The sequence below is a fragment of the Spermophilus citellus genome (assembly GCF_964194105.1).
Source record: "Spermophilus citellus genome assembly, chromosome: 2".
NCBI lineage: Eukaryota > Metazoa > Chordata > Mammalia > Rodentia > Sciuridae > Spermophilus > Spermophilus citellus.
In genome coordinates this window covers 129,749,953-129,769,286 of record NC_138183.1, presented here as the reverse complement: position 1 = coordinate 129,769,286, position 19,334 = coordinate 129,749,953, and the positions used below count along the sequence as shown (strand labels likewise).

Below are 19,334 nucleotides of genomic sequence, written 5' to 3'. Positions count from 1 at the left end.
ATGGTCTATTCCTCTCTGGTCTTTGGGAACAATAAACTCCCACACTTGAGGATCAAGAAGTTTCACACGGCTCTTTAATAAAGTTTGAATTTTTGTCAGGCATAATCTAAAGAGAATATGATAACATTAAGTGGGACAATTACTTTGTCAAAATCCAACACGCCCTTCAATGCCTGATTCATTCCTTCAGCCTCCAGCTCTATTTTTCCTTATCCCTCAGACTACAGCCTCTTTACTGAACTCCCCACATTCGTAGCTATTTATGAACCTAATTGCGGATTACCTTTTAGTCTCTAATTATGAATTTGGTCCTGTATTCTTTCTTCCAGTCCTGTAGATATTCGGTAAATACCATTGACAGTTGATGGATTTATTGGGAAGGAGAAAAATCTAGTCTTTGTTACTTTAATTAAATTTACTCAGTCTTCTATTTCCACTAAAGAAAGAATGAGAAGAAAATAGCTTTGATTAGCACAAGAAAGGTTAACTTCTTGTCTCCTGTGAAGGAAACTCTGGAGCAGAATAGTATGTAGCTACTATTGTAGCAACTCCATAGGATACTTTGAAATATATAAAGTGCTCTCACATGCATGACCTTATTTATTCTCTAAAGATCCCTGTGAGCACTAAATTCACTGTTTCCTTTTACAAACTTTTAAATTTAGGAATAATCAATTGTTTTCCTATCTTTTAAAGATATACTAATGAAAATGCAGAAAGATTACCCTAAATTCACACAAGGCATAACTGAGAGAGATGGGAGGCAGACTGAGTTCTGACCCCCAATCGAGAATCTCTCCCTTTACAATGAGCTGTTTCTCTATTTAGCCTGAACTAGAGAAATTATCTTTTAATAGTTCTTAATAACAGTACAAACAGTTCTGCTCTTGATAAGACTTAGGTACCACTCTTCTGAAGAGTTGAAAATCACTGTTGTTATAATTTTGAAAAATCTTTGAGCCTAAAAATTTGTTGGCCTACCTGAAAAATAATTTTGAGTCTTGCCCAACATCCTAGAGGAATTTAGAGAAATACAGTTTTGATGCTATGAGTCATATTTTCAATTTCTATTAAAATTCTTACATGGCCACATGTGCTTTTTCTCAGCCTTTGGGCCTCCAGGCCTGGGCTAATTTGCATGTCTGGTTCAGATAATGTCTGAGGTCCTTACAGTCTGAAATGGAGTCTCCAATTCTATGATATAGTAAGTGAGACCACATTCCACCTACTAAGAATGGATGGTTCTTTTTATCTTAATTACTGTGCCTCTGTCTGATACATAGATGCAGGACTCAGGGCCTGATGCATTTCCTGCTTACCTTCCAGGCCACAGAAAAAAACCCACAATATTCTTTAGGGATGAACTCACCTGTCCACTTCCCCCATACTGACCCCAGAGTCTTGTTCTTTACTGCAAAACACTTCAGCCATCTGTCAAAAGGCAAGTCCTGGGAAATGTTAGGTTTAAAGTTTCTTGATTGTGATGGCAATCCTAAATCAATGTGAGTCTAAGACCACAGACTGGAAAATCACCCTGCTTACAAATATGCAAAAACTGGAAGAAATATATTTACATTAAGCAATGGACTGGGCCCAGCTTACCTTTCCCTATCCCTCATCAAAACATCAAGAGATGCTATGAGCTTTTCAGCTACCCTCTGACATAAAGCAATTCTCATTACATAAAGAACTAATATAAAGGAATTGGCTTTCCAGGACTACGGGATCAATGTAGGGCTATTCAGGCATGTCTCAACAGAAAATCGTGGAACCTTAGAAATCTTTTTCATCATGTTAGACAGATCAAGTTTTTGCTCTAATTATACATTTTCAGTGAGACCCTCCCAGGCTAGTGCTGCCTACACCCCTCTCCTGCTTTTCCTTCTCTTGGTAGTATTCATCACCTTCTAATCTACAATGTAGTTTACTGTTTGTTTTGAGTGTAAGTTCCACAGAGGAAGGATGTTTGTCTAGCCCTCATTGTATTCTCAGCACATAAACATGTCTGGCACCATAGCAGACATTCAATAAAACTGAATGAATAATGAATGAATGCAGATAGAATATATCAATTAAGTCCAACAAGCTGGTGTTAGTGGGGAGAAGCAAGAACTAGTTTGGGGGTAAAACAAAGGTGATAAAGATACAGTCCTTCTCTTCCAAAAGATTATAGCCTAGTGATGGAGACAAGTACCTAAAGAATGCCACTAGAAGACTAGCAAGACAGGGGCAATAAACATAGTGTGACTCACTAGGGAGCCCTGACATGTAGAACTTTGAAAGACAAGAATGCAAAAAGCTGAACTGTTAGGCAGACACCGAACTAGATCCTGCATGGAGAGGGAAGGCAACCTCACTGTGAATATCTCAGCCTGGGAAGGTCAGATCAGGGCTCTCTGCAGGGTACAGGGGGTTGAGCCGCTCATTTATTCTCAAGCCTGGTTAGCTAAGTGGACTGTTGTGTTTTCTTTTTCCAACCTGGAATTCTCTTAAACCCGAGGCAGATCTGACCAAAGAAGTGTGCAATTTAGTTGCATCTACATGGCTCAGAGTGGAAGGGAGTTTTTGGCAAACACCCAATTCATCTAGTCAGTTATGAATTGCTTTTCCACATAGGGCTGGCCCCCAAACCCTACTTGAGGTCTTATCAAAATAAGTAGTTCATTCAGACATCTGTGTCATTTGGACACAGAGCACACAGAAGAGACAGTGAAAGAAGGACCCAGCTTCCGCAGGGCACCTCACATGACAGTGGCAAGACTAGGTCTGGCAGGCATGCCACTTACCTTTCCAAACTTTTCATATTTAAAAACCATCCATTTCTTTCAGGCATTTTGCTCATGTCTATTTTTTTCCCCATCTGCACATGTAATGTCTGAAACACTACCACCATTATTCTCTACACAGCAGGCCGGTTCTGAGGCTGAGAGGCTGTTGGATTCCAGGACAAGATCTGTGAGTGAAGGAAATCTGATCCAGGATAGTTGTTCGTTCTCTCTCTCTCTCTCTCTCTCTCTCTCTCTCTCTCTCTCTCTCTCTCCCCCCCTTCCCTCCCTCCCTTCCTTCCTTCCGTCCTTCTTTCCTTCTATGAGTTCCAAGCTTGGGGAAAGGCTGCCCTGGATAGCTTCTTCCTCCTGAGGTCTGGTGGAAGCCAAGCTCCTCTGTGTTTCTTTGAGACGTAAGGAGCCACTGAAGCAAAGACTAGAGTGTCTCCTCTAGAATGGACTGAAATGAGGTGAGGTCCTAGTCCTGAGCTTCAGGGCCCACAGGGACACAAGTAGCTGATAGATAGGAACAAAGAGGCTGATAATACCTGGGCCTCATGCCACACTTTATTCATGTTTGGAAATCACTGATTCAGAGGCACTCATTTGGAACTTTCCCTCTCCCATTAGGACCTTTGGTCTTCTCTTCCTTTTAAAGGCCTCCCTAGAGGAGATTTTTAACCTTATTTCACCAAGTTAGACATTGTAGAGGTGCAAATAAGATAGAATATGATACATATGTATGGTGGGAATTTTTAGATCACCATTTATCAAATGCTTGTTTGGTCTTCATGGCAACATTATAAAGCATTTGTAATATATGCTTTTTAGAGAAGTAGAGCTTGAGGTTCCAAAAGACAGAGAAATGTGATCAAGACCACTCAGCTGAATAATGGCAGAGCTGGGACTGGAACAGGGCTAAGTGATGTCAGGGCCAGGTTGTAGCCACTGAGATAATCCTGACGCCCGCCAGAGAGAACAGATACCTCCATGGTGGAGCCCTAAGTCCCGCTTAAGTTTTACTTGTCTTTGCACTAATTTTGAAGTGGGAGGACAAACCCAGTAGACAAGAGAATTTCAGGAGTGGTGTGGCCACTGACAGAGCTAAGGGCAGGGGCTTTAGCACAGACCATCACAGGAAGCTGGTCCTCAGTTTTGGGCTGGGTTCATGAAGCACTATAGGCTTTCACAGGAGGGACATGGTATAAGGAGAGCCCAGAGCAAAGCACCCAAGTTGGGTTGGTGGCCAGTACAGTCTGCTCTCCCTCAAGTCAGAGTCCATTAGAAGCACAGGACATCAGAGGGAGATGTGGTTTAGAGGTCTACCTTGTTTGTCCTCCATAGTGGGCTTGGATCTTGGTTGAAAGTAGAAGGCTTTGGGTCTCGGGACCCCCATTCATTTGAGTATTTTCCTTTGGCAATCTCACTTTCTCAAGAAAGACATCTGGATCTGGCCATTAAGGTCCTTGCTCTGCTTGAAGCAGAAATAGCCTTGCCCATTCCTGGGCTGAAAGGCCTGTATTCAGAAGCAGGGCTTTCCGAGAATAAACAGGGTTCAGTGTTGCCAGGCTTCTCAGCAGCAACCAGAAATTAAATGAGAAGTTTCAGGGAAAATGCATCTTTTTCCACCAAATCATTGAGAGTGAAGTCTTATGTTGTAGGGGACCAAGAGTGAAGCTCCTGTGTGCTGCTGGTGTCCCTGCTTTATTGGCTGCAGGGTGAGGTCATAACAAAGTGAAGAGTAACATGTTGGCTGGCACACCTGGGCCTGCAGACAGCTCACTGAAGGCATCAAGGCAGAAAGAAATGTCTATCCTGAGACATTTGGCCATATTTCCAGGACAGGTTTAAAGGCTTCACACAGAAAGTGAATTAGCACTGGTAGGTCTATGCCAGGGTCACATCCAGGGTCACATCCAGCAAAGACCTTCCCTTCCTAAAAGGAACTTGCAGGAAGAAAATCTCCAAGCTCATATTTCTCTACCCTGGGAGGCTCTCCTGGAATCTAAGAGAGCATTTAGTGTCAAATTCAGCCACACTGAGCATTGCATAATAGAGAAACTGTTTAGGCCATTGTATATGGGAGGCTGAATTATCCACAATAGCTGGCAGTGCCCTGATTCTCCAGAACCAGGCTCAGGTCTCTTTGCTTTGGCAAAAACTGATCTCGGGACTGCCCGAAACCAGAAACCCCAGGCAAAGCTCTTTGGTGACTCTTCTGAAAATGAATCACAATAGGATTTGTCATCTTGGTACTCCATAAAGCCAGAGAATGTCAGCCTTCACTAAAGTAAAAAGTGAGTTTGTTAGAATCAGTGTGTGATTTTTCTGCTGATAAAGCATCTGCCACCACAAGGAAGTTCTGACATTGTCAACTCCTGTGCTGGTTGAAACAGGCACATTTTTGCACACTGTATCTTTGGCCTCAAGTTTATCTTCTCAAAAGTCAGTTCTCGGAATGTAGCCTCCTTGCACCACGTTCAGGAACTCCACTGTGCACATTCAGGCTGTTCCTTGGAGCTAGTACACCATACTGGAGATCTGGGTGCCTAAGAAGCTGATGCAGATGGTGTCAGGCTCTGGAAGGTGACAGTTTGTGCAGGAGTGTTAGCTGCTAGCTCCCTTGTCTACCTTTTCCACGTTGGTTGTAGTCATATTTCTGTTAGTGTGTCTGGTACCAGAACTGATCACACTGCCAGGCATCCATGTAACATGAAGGAAGTAGGAAAAACAATACCCCGAACCCTCATTTCAGCAATGACATTGCACTGCTTAGCAATGGGACACATACTATCATGCTAAATAAAATAAGCTAGATTCAGAAAGTCAAGTGTCTGATGTTTTCTCTCATATGTGGAAGAGAGAGAAATAAGAAAGGGATCTCACAAAAATAGAAGGGAGACTAATAGAGTAGAGGGAACAGGATCAAGAGAGGGGAGGAGAAGGGCATGTGAAAGGACTGGGGAACAAAATCTACCAAAATATGCTATATCCATGTATGAATATACCACAGTGGATCTTGATTTTATATAATCATAATGTAGTAATTAAAAGAATAATAATAGAAAGGAGATCAGTAGAGAAGAGCAAGTGGATAGTGGGAGGATAAAAGAAGGGGAATGAGATATATCAAATTATACAATGTGCCTATAAAAATATATCACAATAAATCCTACCATTATGTATAATTAAAATTCACCAATTAAAAAAACAAAGGGATAGATTCTAATAAATGCATGGTTAGGTGATTTCATCCTGTAAGAGCATCACAGAGTATACTTAGGCAGACTAAGGGAACTGTGACATCACTAGGCAATAAAACCTAATGGGACCATTTTCTTGTATGCCATCTGCTGTTGACAGAAAAATCATTATACGGTGCATGACTGTATAGGAAATGAAATGCAGGCCACCTAATCGGTGGCATCCAATCCTTGACTTCCCTGTAGGGTCAAACTTTTAGTCTCTACCCCCAAATATGTGGATGATTGTCCAACACATTCAGAGGGCACAGGGTTGACATAGTCTATGTTCCTTATCACTCCAAACATAAATCACCTGAAGACTTAGGGGGGTAGGAAGAAGTCAAAGTGGGAATCTTGGATTCTCTTTAGCTAATAAACAATGAAAGGAAGGGTGTACATTTAGCAAGGAGAAAATATTGGCCCACTTTTCTCATTCGTTCAACCAATAATGTATGCTTACTGTGTGAGTCAGAGAGCACAGCCTAACTCCCTGCCCTTGGGGACCTGACTTTCAGGTGGGGAATACAAACAACAGAAAGCTAACATGAATTGATTATTGATTCAGTTAGGCTATAACTGGAAATATTAGAAAAGCAGAGTAAAAAGGAGAGAGGAAGGGGGAAGATCTGGCATTTGGGAGGCTGGCCAACATGTTTCTGAAGGTGAATATTTTTTTAGATATATAATAAGGGTTAAAATCCTAATACTGATTGCTAACTTCTAGGAGGTCAACTCTGTGCTAGGCACTGTGTGGAGTGTTTACTTAGATATCTCATTTTGTTTCATGGCTGTGTCAGTTCTTCAAATCTCTAAGGCAGGATGCCAGACCTTAGCTCTTGGCCTCAGCCTTCTCCATCTTCATACTTTTGTCTTTGCAGCAGGAATTGCTTTCAAAACATTGGTTTTAATTTCAGTCTTCCATTGAGTGGGTGTCCCCAAGAACTCTAGCACTTACAGAATGTAGTGGTTAAATCCTAAGTAAATGGGCTCTGGCTGTCCTTTGAAGAGTTAGGTATAGTGGTAGAATTTTCCATGGAAATGGAGGGGAATGAAAAAGCAAAAGGGAGGGAGCCCTGGGATCTCTGTTGTTTTGACTCCACAGACGACTCCACTTGTTGGTTGGCTGAAGAGGTGCTGACGGCATGGGCCGTGGCTGTTTATTGCTCTATTAACTTCACAGTGAGAACAAGTTCAGGCTGATTGCTGGGTGGCCTCCCTGTATATGTCACTTCCTTTTTTTCCCTTTTTTTAACTTTTGGTAGGACTGTATGGTTTGTTGGGACTTCTAGGGTTTTGCTGTGAGAAAGGCCTGCCAGAAGGTCTGGCATCCCTCCTCAAGACTGAGACATGGCAGAAAAGATGGGACTGCCAGGCCACTTCCCTGGTTTCGAACTCTGATTGGTGACTTAGAGAAGAACCCATTGACCATCTACCCACTGTGGGTAAGAGGGAATTCATTCCTACAATTCTGGAACTTTCCAGGCCTGCTCTGTCCCTGGAGCTAGATAAAAGAATAGGAAGAAAATCTAATAAGAAGTCAATAGCAACTGTACCCATGATGGGCCATAATTTGGACTCAAAAAAATATAGTTCTGAGTGGTTTTAGCATAGCTTTCAGCCAGGATTGAAGCCTTAAGTGATTGAGTAGAAAAAAATTTGAAACAGAGATTTTTATCAGTGCAGTAAGTGAGAACACAAGTCAGGACTTCAGATGACACATACAGATTCCTTGAACTTAGTGGGATTTTCTTTCTCTCTTTCTTTTTCTTTATAATTTTTTCATTTGTTCCAATTAGTTGCACATGACAGTAGAATGCATTTATGCACTTTGATAGATCATACATAAATGGGGTATCATTTTTCATTTTTCTGATTATACATGTTGTAGAATCACATCAGTCATGCAGTCATATATGTACATAAGGTAATAACGTCTGTTTCATTCTATTATCTTTCTTATCCCCATATCTCCTCTCCTCCCTTCACTCCCCTCTACCTAGTCTAAAGTAACTCTGTCCCTCCCTAGCACCCTGCCCCTCTTATTGTGAATTAACATCTGCATATCAGAGAAAACATTAGGCCTTTGGATTTGGGGGATTGGCTTATTTTGCTTAGCATGATATTCTCAAACTCCATCCATTTACCAGCAAATGCCATAACTTCATTCTTCTTTAAAGCTGAGTAATATTCCATTGAATATATGTACCACATTTTCTTTATACATTCATTTATTGAAGGGCACCTAGATTGATTCCATAGTTTAGCTATTTTGAATTGAATTGTTATAAACATTGATGAGGCCACATCACTGTAGTATGCTCAACACCAAAACAACAACCCAATGAATAAATGGGCTAAGGAACTGAACAGACACTTCTCAGAAGAAAAAAATATAATCAACAAATATAAGAAAAAATGTTCAACATCTCTAGCAATTAGAGAAATACAAATCAAAACCACTCTAAGATTTCATCTCACTCCAGTCAGAATGACGATCATCAAGAATACAGGTAACAATAACTGTTGGTGAGAATGTGGGGGGAAAGGAACACTTATTGCTGGTGGGACTACAAATTGATGCAATCACTATGGAAAGCCGTATGCAGATTTCTCAGAAAACTTGGAATGGAACGACTCCTCAGTTCATACCCAAAGGATTTCTTTCTTTTTCTTGAATTTGTCACTTTCAATTTACTTTCTATAGTGTTCTTACAAAATGCCCTTCCCTTATGCTCCCAGATGCATCCTACACATTCCATGAGCCTGTTCTCCATGGCACTCTGATTCCCAGGTACCATTGTATACCTGAACCCCTTCCCTGTTTGACTTCCCCTGTCTGAATTACCAAGTTTACAAAGCTTACTTAGCTTCTTCAACATGGCCTTGACTGGCCCTTTCTCCTTGCTCTCTCCTGTCCCTCCACATCCCTCCTCTTTGGTCATGCACTTGACATCACACCACCCATGCCTGCAAATTCCTGCTGCTGCTTTGCTCACACTGCCCCCTCCCCACTCAAGTCCACCATCCCTCTGAAGGTATCTTTGCTCCCAGTTCTACTTGCCTCTCCCTCCTTAACCTCCAGTAACCCTTGAAATCTCCACCATGCCTTTAGCATGGGACCACATTTCTTCACTATCTTGATGATCATCTCAGATCTAAGTGCAAGGCCAGGAAATTTGTTTCATTATTCTGTCACATCTACTTTGAGGCTGAGCATAATACAGTGCAGAAGTTCGTCCCACATAAATGACTGGAGGCTAAATGGAACAGCCTCCTCCCTTTCCCCACCCAAGGACAAATCTTGGATGACTCTCACCTTCCCCTTTGTTTATCCCACCACTGACAGACCCCTGCAGAGCCCTTGTAGAACCTTCATCCTCACTCCAAGCTCATAACAAGATGGCTTTCCGTTTTCTTGGTTTGTTTTTAAACAAGAAGAATCTGTTTTCAGGAGGAATCGCAAAAGAGATTTTAAAAAGTCAGATAAAAATAAAGACGGATGACTTAAAGGAGTTAAATTTTGTCTCTTTGTCCCCTTCCCTGGCCTTCCTCTGCATCCCCCTCCCCCTCGCTCTCTGTTTTGCTTTTCATGCCACTTGCTAAAGACTGTAATTTAAAAACTGAACTGACTTTTCCAGAGCCATGAAGAATGTGCATCTGCACGTGGATTTTTCCACAAGAAAATTGTCCCTGTCTTTTGGTTCTCCTTAGCCAGTAACAGTGAGAACAGGCAATCGGATGCATCCATCCATATTCCCAGTTCTTATTCTAATTTGTTGGAGAGGCTCAGAAGGGGTCAAAAGGGATGGTTTGTGTTTCACCCTGTCAGACTGCTGTTTGATGAGGTTTGTGCTCCATTTGTTCAAATGGTTTTTATGGTTTCTTTGTTGTTCGTGGAAAGACTTTGAAAGTCATAATTCTGTATCCTTAAGCCCTCCTGCTATTCCTTCTCCAAGTCTCAATGGGACTCACACCATGAGAAAGGAAACGACGAAAGTATCCAGCCAGATAGTTAGGCAATTTTTGAGCAAAGTTCTGTAGATGTTTGGACTCTTTGAAAAAAGATTGGGGAACACAAAAGTTCAGGTTCCATGGAATTTTCTCCAGTATATCCCAGAAGCAAGCTTCTAGTCATTTCCAAGCAGGAACCATAATTCTGGCCTTTTCCCTTTCTCTATGGTCATCAAGCCCAGCCCCCTCTACTACTAGCAGAAAAGTCTGAGAGACCTAAGACAGCCTGGAATAGGCTCACACTCTAAGAATCCTCCGACAGCATTGGTGTGCTGAAATAAGAGGCTGGTGGTGGCCTCCCAGGGATGTCAGAGGCTTAGACTTTGAGATATTCAGCCATGGAACTTTTCATCTGGACATTCCCCATCTCTTCAGAGTTGCTCAAGGGACTTTGCTATACAACTATGGACACGTTTTCTTTCTAACCTCTTGTTAATTTATATTTGTAGAAAACTGTATAAGGTGCTTTACATACGTAATCTCATTTGGTCATTAGTACAACCCCATAAGGTAAAATTGTATTTTCATATTAAAGACAGTTAAGGCTCAGAGCAGTCTTATGATTCATTAATCACCAGGAACTTCAACTGTTCCTCCAACTTCAAATTTAGGGTTGTCCATACAACTTCAGCTTCCAGATAAGACTGAGACCTTCTCAAAATCAGTGTTCATGTTTCTTCCACCACCCCACCCCCAAACCCAGGGGAAAAGTACACTTCAGGAATTTAGTGATGTTTAAAAAGTTATTGCTGAACTAAATTTAATTTCTTCTGATCACTAAGAGATAATCTCCATGCAACCTTTTTGCAAAGCAAGCAAAGCTAACATATCCCTATTTATTGTTTTTCATTAGATCCTTCTTATGACTCAGTCAGGAGAGGAGGATGGGGCAATAACATGAATTCTGGCCTCAACAAAAGTAAGTAAATGTCATAGCATTCTTTGGGAGGAAAGCGTTTTCCTGAGGATGGGGTGGAGAATAGGACCATGAGATATAGCACCATGCTTTATGAATAGATATCAACATTAATTTCCAGGAGCTGGGTATAGCTCAGTGGTGGAGCACATGCTTAGCACATACCAGGACCAGGGTTCAATCTCCAGCACTAAAAGAAAAAATATATTAATTTTCAACTTAGAACCTATCCATGATACCCACTCCCTGAAAGATTGTATGGGATTTTTTTGTTTAAATCTTTGAGATTTATTTCATTGCACTTGGTTTTAGAATTTTTGGAGTTTGAAAGGTTTCTTGGGACAACTTTCTGTAGGAATGAAAGGTCACTGGGTTTGGATTCTGTAAGTTATATCAGGATAATGAACCTCTATGACTTTGTTCCTCCAGTTGATGAGGCTTAGTCAAACCAATGTTTCTATCCTTATTTTGTGAATGACTGAGGTGCAAGATAACCTGATGAGAAGATGGTAGAGGTCAGAGTCATCAATTTTTCCACCAGCTGGTGAGGATATGACAGTTAACCCAATACTTCCCATTAAGGGAGTTAGGAAAGAGAATGATTCATGAGTTCAGAACCAAAGTATGTCAATCCTGTTGTCTTAGGAAGTAAAATATCAAGCCAATGAATTAAAGACAATAATTTTGAGAAAGCACTTATGATTTCAAATGAATGCCTAAGCAATTACTAAGATCCCTTTTGGCTTTATGTATTCATTATTTGCTTACTCTGCACCTAGCACTTGGCTCCTTGGGACTCACAAAGATGAATCAAACAGGGCAGGGCATAAATCATACACTCCCTTTTTTTTCATCTGGATGATATCCAGGAAGACTCTGTGGACCTGCTACCATTTAAGTTAGTTCTGGAAAGAGAGGCAGGGTTTGCACCTGGGGAGATGAGGTAGAAAGGCACTTCAGTAGACAAGGATACAGGAGGAAGGCATTGGAGTTGGTATATCTGGTTAGAACCCTGGGTTCCTGGAGTTCAGTGAATGTGGTAGAAAAGAAGCCTGGAAAGGTAAGAATGGGATTGTGAATGATGCTATGAAGATGGACTTACTTCTCAGGCAACCAGGAGTCACTAAGGTTTCTAAACAGTGAAGTGGATGATGGGTCTGAGGGAAGAGTGAAGGGTGGTAAGGATGCCACTCAGGTTAAGACAGAGATCACACAAAAAGCAACAGAGATCCAAAATGGAGAAGCAAGTGTAGGAATGGGGCGGGGGTGGGTCAGAACTATCAAAACTTACAAAGCATGGAATCATGGGATGCGGATGACCTTAGCTCAGATATCATCTTCTCATTGAAGACCTTTCTAAATGTCCTATTTTAAAATTAACTCTGTAGCCCCAGTACCAACAGACACACTAAACTATTGGTTTAAAATTTGGGGTACCAGGGATTGAACCCAGGGGCACCAAAAACTGAGCAACATCCCAGCCCTTTTTTTATTTTAATTTTTTTGAAACAAGGTCTTGCTAAATTTATCAGGGCCTTGCTAAGTTGCCAAGGCTGGCCCTGCGATCCTCCTTCCTCAGTCTCTGGAGTTGCTAGGATTTGGGCATGGTGGCACATGCCTATAATCCCATGCCCAGCTACTTCTTATTTATTTATTTATTTGTTTATGTATTTGTTTGTTTGTTTCCTTAATTTTTTTTTTGTCTCCTCTGTTAAAATGTAAGCTCTACAGCAACTGCTTGTTAACTGCTGAATCTCCTGCACAGAGAACAGGGCCAGCACATAGTGATCCTTGATAAATATTTATAAAATGAAATGAATATGAGTCAATGGAGCCTGAGTGAATGGAAGCCCAGGCATCCGCCTTCTGGCTTCTGACAAGATGTTTCTTTCCCTCATGGAGAATGTCTCACATCTTTTCTCTCCTCTGCTCAGGTCCTCCCCTTTCAGGGGCACAAACGATGAGTAAGAACACAGAACAGCGGCCCCAGCCAGGTACTTGACTTAGATGTACACTCTCTCCTTTGCTTCTTATGAATTCCACGTGCTCCACTTCTGGATGGAGGATTTAGAAAATATGCAGTTGGCCCTCCATACCTGTGGGCTCTGCATCCAGGGGTTCAATCAACCTCAAAACAAAAAATGGTCAAAAAAACCAAAAAAAGGCTGTAGATATGCTGACTTTTTTCTTGTCATTATCCCCTAAATAATAGAGTATAACAGCCATTTATGTAGCATCTACATTGTACTAGGTATTATAGTAATGTAGAGATGATTTAAAATATATGGGATGATTATGTAGGTCATATGCAAATACTACAATACATTTCATTGGGGGCTTGAGAAACCATGGATTTTGGTATATTTGATGCAGGGGAATAGGCATGGCAGCTGGAACCAATCCCCCACCTATGTGGAGAGATAACTACTATGTATGTTATGTCTGTCTTCTTTCCAAAAGAGTCTATATTTGATTCCCTATAATATATCTGTGAATTAAGTAATAAGTATTAAAATCAGACAGACTTGTAAAATAGTATAGGTGAAAGGAACTTAAAGTTCCAGGGCCCGGAGAGGTCAGTAATTTGCTAAAAACTACACAGCTGGTGTATGAAAGGACTTGAGTTTTCACCCAGCATCCTACATTCTTGTATGAGCCTTTTATGCTTCACCAAACCATACTTTCCAAAAATATCCTCATCCTTTGATGGATCTATTTAGCTTAAGACAGAAGACACTTTTAAACCATGGTCTTAAAGACGTTTAGTATTGGAATGGAACTTAGAGACTCAAGCCTATTGACACCTTCTATAATGTTTTGGTCCTACACTTAACTCACCTTTAATTCAATACTTACAGAAGAGCAGGGAGTTGACTACTTAGTTCAGCTCAATTCCACTCTCTGAGCCAAAGTCCTCCCAATACTTTCCTCTTCAAATTCCTTGTTTGCCCCCTGAAGAAAAGCCCTATATGAAAGTCCTTTATGGATCTAAAGTCAGCTGTTGTCCCCAAGCCCAGACCCCAGCTTTACCCTGTATTTTTTACACGTCATAGCTGCTATTAAGTTCTGAACCAGCCATCTGTTTTGAGATGAGCTAACATCATTCTCCATCTCTACCCAAGACAGAACAAGAGAAAATTGCCCAGGAAGGTAAAGACAAAACCTGATGTGAAACACAAGTCAGATGTAGAGAGTTTCAAACGAATTCCAGCAACAACAAAATTAGACACTACCTGCCAAAAATATTTTATTTATCATACTAAAAGTGTGATTGAAAAAAGTGGACTAAATGGCCTTAAGGACTCTTCAAGTCAATTACTGATTCTAAATAGAAACCTAAAACTGATTTGTTTAAACTGCAATTATAAAACAGTCAAATCCTACAGAAGAGTTAACATGGCCAAGTTGAGATCCAGTTCTCTACCATGATTTCCTCAATTAAAAAAAAAAAAAAAAGATGACTATCACCTAAACCATACTGCAAAAAATTTTTATGGCTAAATAATCACATAAGTTGTAAGTAAACTGAGATTTTAAGAACAGTGATTTTAGAGCTAAAATACAAATTCTGGTTAGTGTTGTCCTTTCCAAGTTTCAAATCACAGAGTGTTGTTCTAGAAGGGAACTGAGGCCAGAAGCCCAACCTACTCATTTTGCAGATGAGAAAACTGATACCCAGAAATTGTCCAACAAATTATTTACTTTATAACAAGGTTGGGGCTACAACTCAAATGGCTTGGTTTCCAGGCATGTGGTTTTTATGCTCCATCAGTAATGTTTTTAGTATTAGGTGGAACTATTAAAGACCAGCTCTCATCATAAGACCTTCTTCAAGCCCATTTAATAACTGATCCTTCAGTTTACTCACTGCATGGTTGAATATTAGTCAGCTCCTTTCCAAACATTTCCATGATTTTGTTTTGGGTAATGAGAGTATAATCTATAAATTTTAGAAACCAAATATGAAAAAATGATGCTGTCACTATTCCATGATATTTCGACCATACTGAGATCAAAATCTTGGAGTTATTTAAATAAAAGCAATGAAGTTTTCTGAAATCAGACTTTCCTATGATATTGCAATAAAAATAGAAATCATTGGAGTTTTGTTATCATTGATGCTATTGTTATATTTTTATTAACAGCAAAGCTAACTTCCTTTATTTTTCCTTAGATCCATATCAGATCTTGGGCCCCACCAGTAGCCGTCTAGCCAATCCTGGTAAGTGCATTGGCCTGCAAGCCTTTCTTTGCAGAGTGTCTCCAAGCTTTGGGTGGTCATGGAGACCTATGTCCTGAGGGCAGACACCTGAATGTGGAGTAGCCTATGCTTCTTCCCTTGAACTGCTAAACACCTGTTCCAGGGTATAGCAACATCTCTGCTGAGGTTCAGACTACTAGCAAATGGCATAGGTAGAAGTTTCAATAAGGAAAAAGGGAGAAGTAAGAAAGGAAACAACTCCTATGAGATCTGTTATCCCATCCATGAAAGAATCAAGTGAACAAATATTCCAAAAGTGTTTTAGGCCAGGCATGGTGGCACATGCCTGTAATTCCAGCAGCATGGGTGACTGAGGCAGGAGGATCACGAGTTCAAAGCCAGCTTTAGCAATGGTGAGGCACTAAGCAATTCAGTGAGACCCTGTCTCTAAATAAAACACAAAATATGGCTAGGGATGTGGTTCCATGGTCAAGTGCTCCTGAGTTCAATCCCCAGTACCAAAACAACAATAATAACAACAAAACAATCCTTTAGTTAGTTTGTTTGTTTTTGCTTTTTGAGGTACTAGGGATTGAACCCAGAGGTGTTCTACCATTGGCCTATAACCTCATCCCTTTTTATTTTTTGAGATAGGGTCTCACTAAGTTGCCCAGGCTGGTCTCAAAGTTTAATCCCCCTGCCTCAGCCTCCAAAATGGCTGGGGTTATAGGCATAGGCCACTGCACCTGGCTAGTGTTTCAGTTTTGATTTTAGAAAGTGTTGTAGAATTCTCTGGCCTTCTAAAAGAGCTGTGTCCCTGAAAAGTTGCACAGAAAGTACACTTGACATTGCTTCAGGGTTTATTATTAAAAATAACCCCTGGGTGAGTTATTCTAAACAAAAACGACTAAGACTGGGAGCTAATAGACCCTTTGCAACAGTGAGGCCCACAAGTCTTCCTGTTGCAGGGAACTAAGTCTCCCTACCTATTCTTTCACACGTGACCAAGATAAAGAAGCTACCCAGCATCTCCTCCTACTCTTTTTCTCTCTGTTCAAGTTCTTCTGCATAGAACTTAGAGCTGAGAACTAAACACTAGAACTCTGCTAGGGAACCTGGTTTGGTCAACCTGAGCCTGTAAGTGCCTTCTCTCTATGACAATTGACAAGTTGACAGGGAAGACCTTGGGTGACTTCATCACTTAGTAGAAATCACACAGTGATTCAAGTCTAACTACAAGGGAATCAAAAATCTTGCCAAAAAGGACATAGGAACTTGACTTGCCCAAGTCCATAATAGCTAGTTTGGGACAAAGCCAGCACTTTATTATCAGGTCTTTGGGCAAATTATCTTAAGATCTAATTGTGCTTATTATGCCCCTCTTAGTGATAACCACTATACAGTAATAATTTAGTGTACATTTCAAACTAGTTAGAGATTTTTAATGTCCTCATCACAAAATAATGATAAATATTGAGGTGAGGGACATGCTACTTACCCTGATTTGATTATTACATATTGTATCACCCTGTACCCCATAAATACATACAATTGTTACGCATCTTTAAAAAGAAAAAAGAATGGTAAGAAGGGCGTGTCAAAGTGATTCTCAATGTGAAAGGAAATGAGGTTTCTTACAAAGGTTGAAAGAATCCCCATCAGGGAGTTTTGGGCTCTGAGTTCCCCAGGCTGAGATACTCTTCTGTTTGCCTCACTGCCTGCAGGAAGTGGGCAGATCCAACTGTGGCAATTCCTCCTCGAGCTACTCTCTGATAGTGCCAACGCCAGCTGTATCACCTGGGAGGGGACCAATGGGGAGTTCAAAATGACGGACCCCGATGAGGTGGCCAGGCGCTGGGGAGAGCGGAAAAGCAAGCCCAACATGAATTATGACAAGCTGAGCCGGGCCCTCCGATATTACTACGATAAAAACATTATGACCAAAGTGCATGGCAAAAGGTATGCCTATAAATTTGACTTCCACGGCATTGCCCAGGCTCTGCAGCCACATCCAACCGAGTCGTCCATGTACAAGTACCCTTCTGATATCCCCTACATGCCTTCCTACCACGCCCACCAACAGAAGGTGAACTTTGTCCCTCCCCACCCTTCTTCCATGCCTGTCACTTCTTCCAGCTTCTTTGGAGCAGCGTCACAATACTGGACCTCTCCCACTGGTGGGATCTACCCTAATCCCAATGTCCCTCGTCATCCTAACACCCATGTGCCTTCACACTTAGGCAGTTACTACTAGAAGCTTACTCATCAGTGGCCTTCTAGCTGAAGCTCCAATTCTCACTCTTCCTGGACACTTTGGACTCTAAAGGACATAGGTGGCCTTGAAGAGAAAACAAAACTGGATGTTCTTTTTCATTGGATAGAACTTTTGTATTTGTTCTTAAAAACATTTTTTTTAATGTCAATAACTTTTTCTTCCTCTACCTGAACAAAGAGATGGAACATTCCATGGGCCAGTACGCCATTTTGGATTCTCAATCTCCTATCATCATATGAGTTGTTTATTTAGATGACTGGAATGGTTATATCATGGTTCTGAGAAAGAAGCTATAATTTTCTTTATATTTGTGTGAGCAGAGCAGTTTCTTATCAACACACGGGTCTCATCATTGTAGAATTCAGTACAATAATAAATCATGGACTTAACCAGTCATGTTCTGGTTTGAGACTTAGTGAAAATAGACACAGGAAGCTTATAATCTTTTGGGGGGGAACCTAACTCAGTGGATGGCAACTGGAACACTGGCTGTTAGCCAGTGATGTTTTCACCCAACTGGAATTTGAAAGAAAGAACATATATGTGTGTATTTAAGAAGCCATGGGCATTGCAAAATCCCATCCGTGGGGCAATATGTACTCACTGACCATTCTCTCTAGAAATAGTCAAGAATATGAACTAAGAAATTTTAATGCAAATACAGACATTCCTAAAAGACAGAGAATTAAATAAATTTTTTTAATGACAGTGGGTCCCAGAACTTTGAAAAGTCATAGGGATTTCTAACTTGAACAGATTCGCAAGCGCTGTGCGTTTGTCAGACCATCAGACCAGGGTCAATCATTCAGAAGGCAACTTACTGTATAAATTATGCAGAGTTATTTTCCTATATCTCACAGTATTAAAAAGTAAATAGATTAAAAAATTAAAAAGATAAATAAACGAGTTGACCTCGGTCACAAATGCAATTTTACTATCAAATCAGTCATTGTTATTTTTTTAATGTAATTTGTACATCTTTTGTCAATCTGTACATTTGGGCTATTTGTACGTTTTTATAGCTGGTTTTTAAAAAGCATAATGTGACTATTGCTGAAAAGAAAACAGGGCGTTTAAGTCACTGATTTACTGGGAAGAGAAGCACTGGTACAGTTATTTAACAGGAATGCACAGGCAAGAAAGGGCAATCCATTTAAATCTTTAATGCTTTGGAAACGTTTGTAAATAACAGAACTTCAATAATCTCAACGCAAAAGAGAACAACCAAACTTTCCCTTGTGGAGACGAGGGATTTTCCTGCTCCATATATGCAATATATTTTTTAGACATTAAAATATATATAATTTTGCAGGTAATCGTTGACTTTTTAACTATATTAAGTGTTAAGCTGACAACTGTCAATGAAGACTATGTTGTAAAATAATTTGACTAAATAAATTGTGCCTTCTTCTCTCAGAACTGCTGACACTGTTTTTTTATTTACCCACTGGTCAAATGGTTTACCAGGGCAAGTTTCCTACTCAGCACTTATAACAACAAGAATTTCTTCAAATACATACACAATTCCATACAGTAGAAGGTAAAAAATCCATGTGGGTTTGCATTGTTGTTGATAATGTTGGCAGTGTTTTGGGTTTTTTTTTTAATGCTATTAAATCTTCTTTCAGTCTGAAATGGTTTTATAAGAGGAGAGCAAAGGCCATGGATAATCTGTGTCCAAGGACCAGAACAAAGCAAACAGATCCATCCAGGATGGACCTCGTCCATTAGACTTCATTGCATTGCACCTACCAAGCACTTCAAAACCAGGTGGTCAACCTCCTGACTTTCCCAAAAGAGAAAAAGAGCCCAGCTTCCTTTTGGTCCCATGCCAGGATTTTATGGACCGTGCAGATTTTTAAGGTCCTTTTCCTTTCCAGAGAAGAAACTTGCTTCAAATTGCTTAACTGTTATGTAGTTT

General features: G+C 40.6%; 1 protein-coding gene across 3 annotated transcripts in view; it reads left to right on the top strand.

The window, feature by feature from the left end:
- FLI1 (Fli-1 proto-oncogene, ETS transcription factor) overlaps window positions 1-18,826 on the top strand; it is a 125,463-nt gene extending 106,637 nt beyond the window's left edge. For all 3 annotated transcript variants that reach the window (XM_081281546.1, XM_081281545.1, XM_081281544.1), the window contains 4 exons: window positions 10,875-10,940; window positions 12,872-12,931; window positions 15,112-15,159; window positions 16,863-18,826. In XM_081281546.1, the coding sequence (XP_081137672.1) occupies window positions 10,875-10,940; window positions 12,872-12,931; window positions 15,112-15,159; window positions 16,863-17,392 (704 nt within the window). In that variant the 3' untranslated portion in view covers window positions 17,393-18,826. The remainder of the gene's footprint in view (window positions 1-10,874; window positions 10,941-12,871; window positions 12,932-15,111; window positions 15,160-16,862) is intronic.
- Window positions 18,827-19,334: the final 508 nt, after the last annotated feature.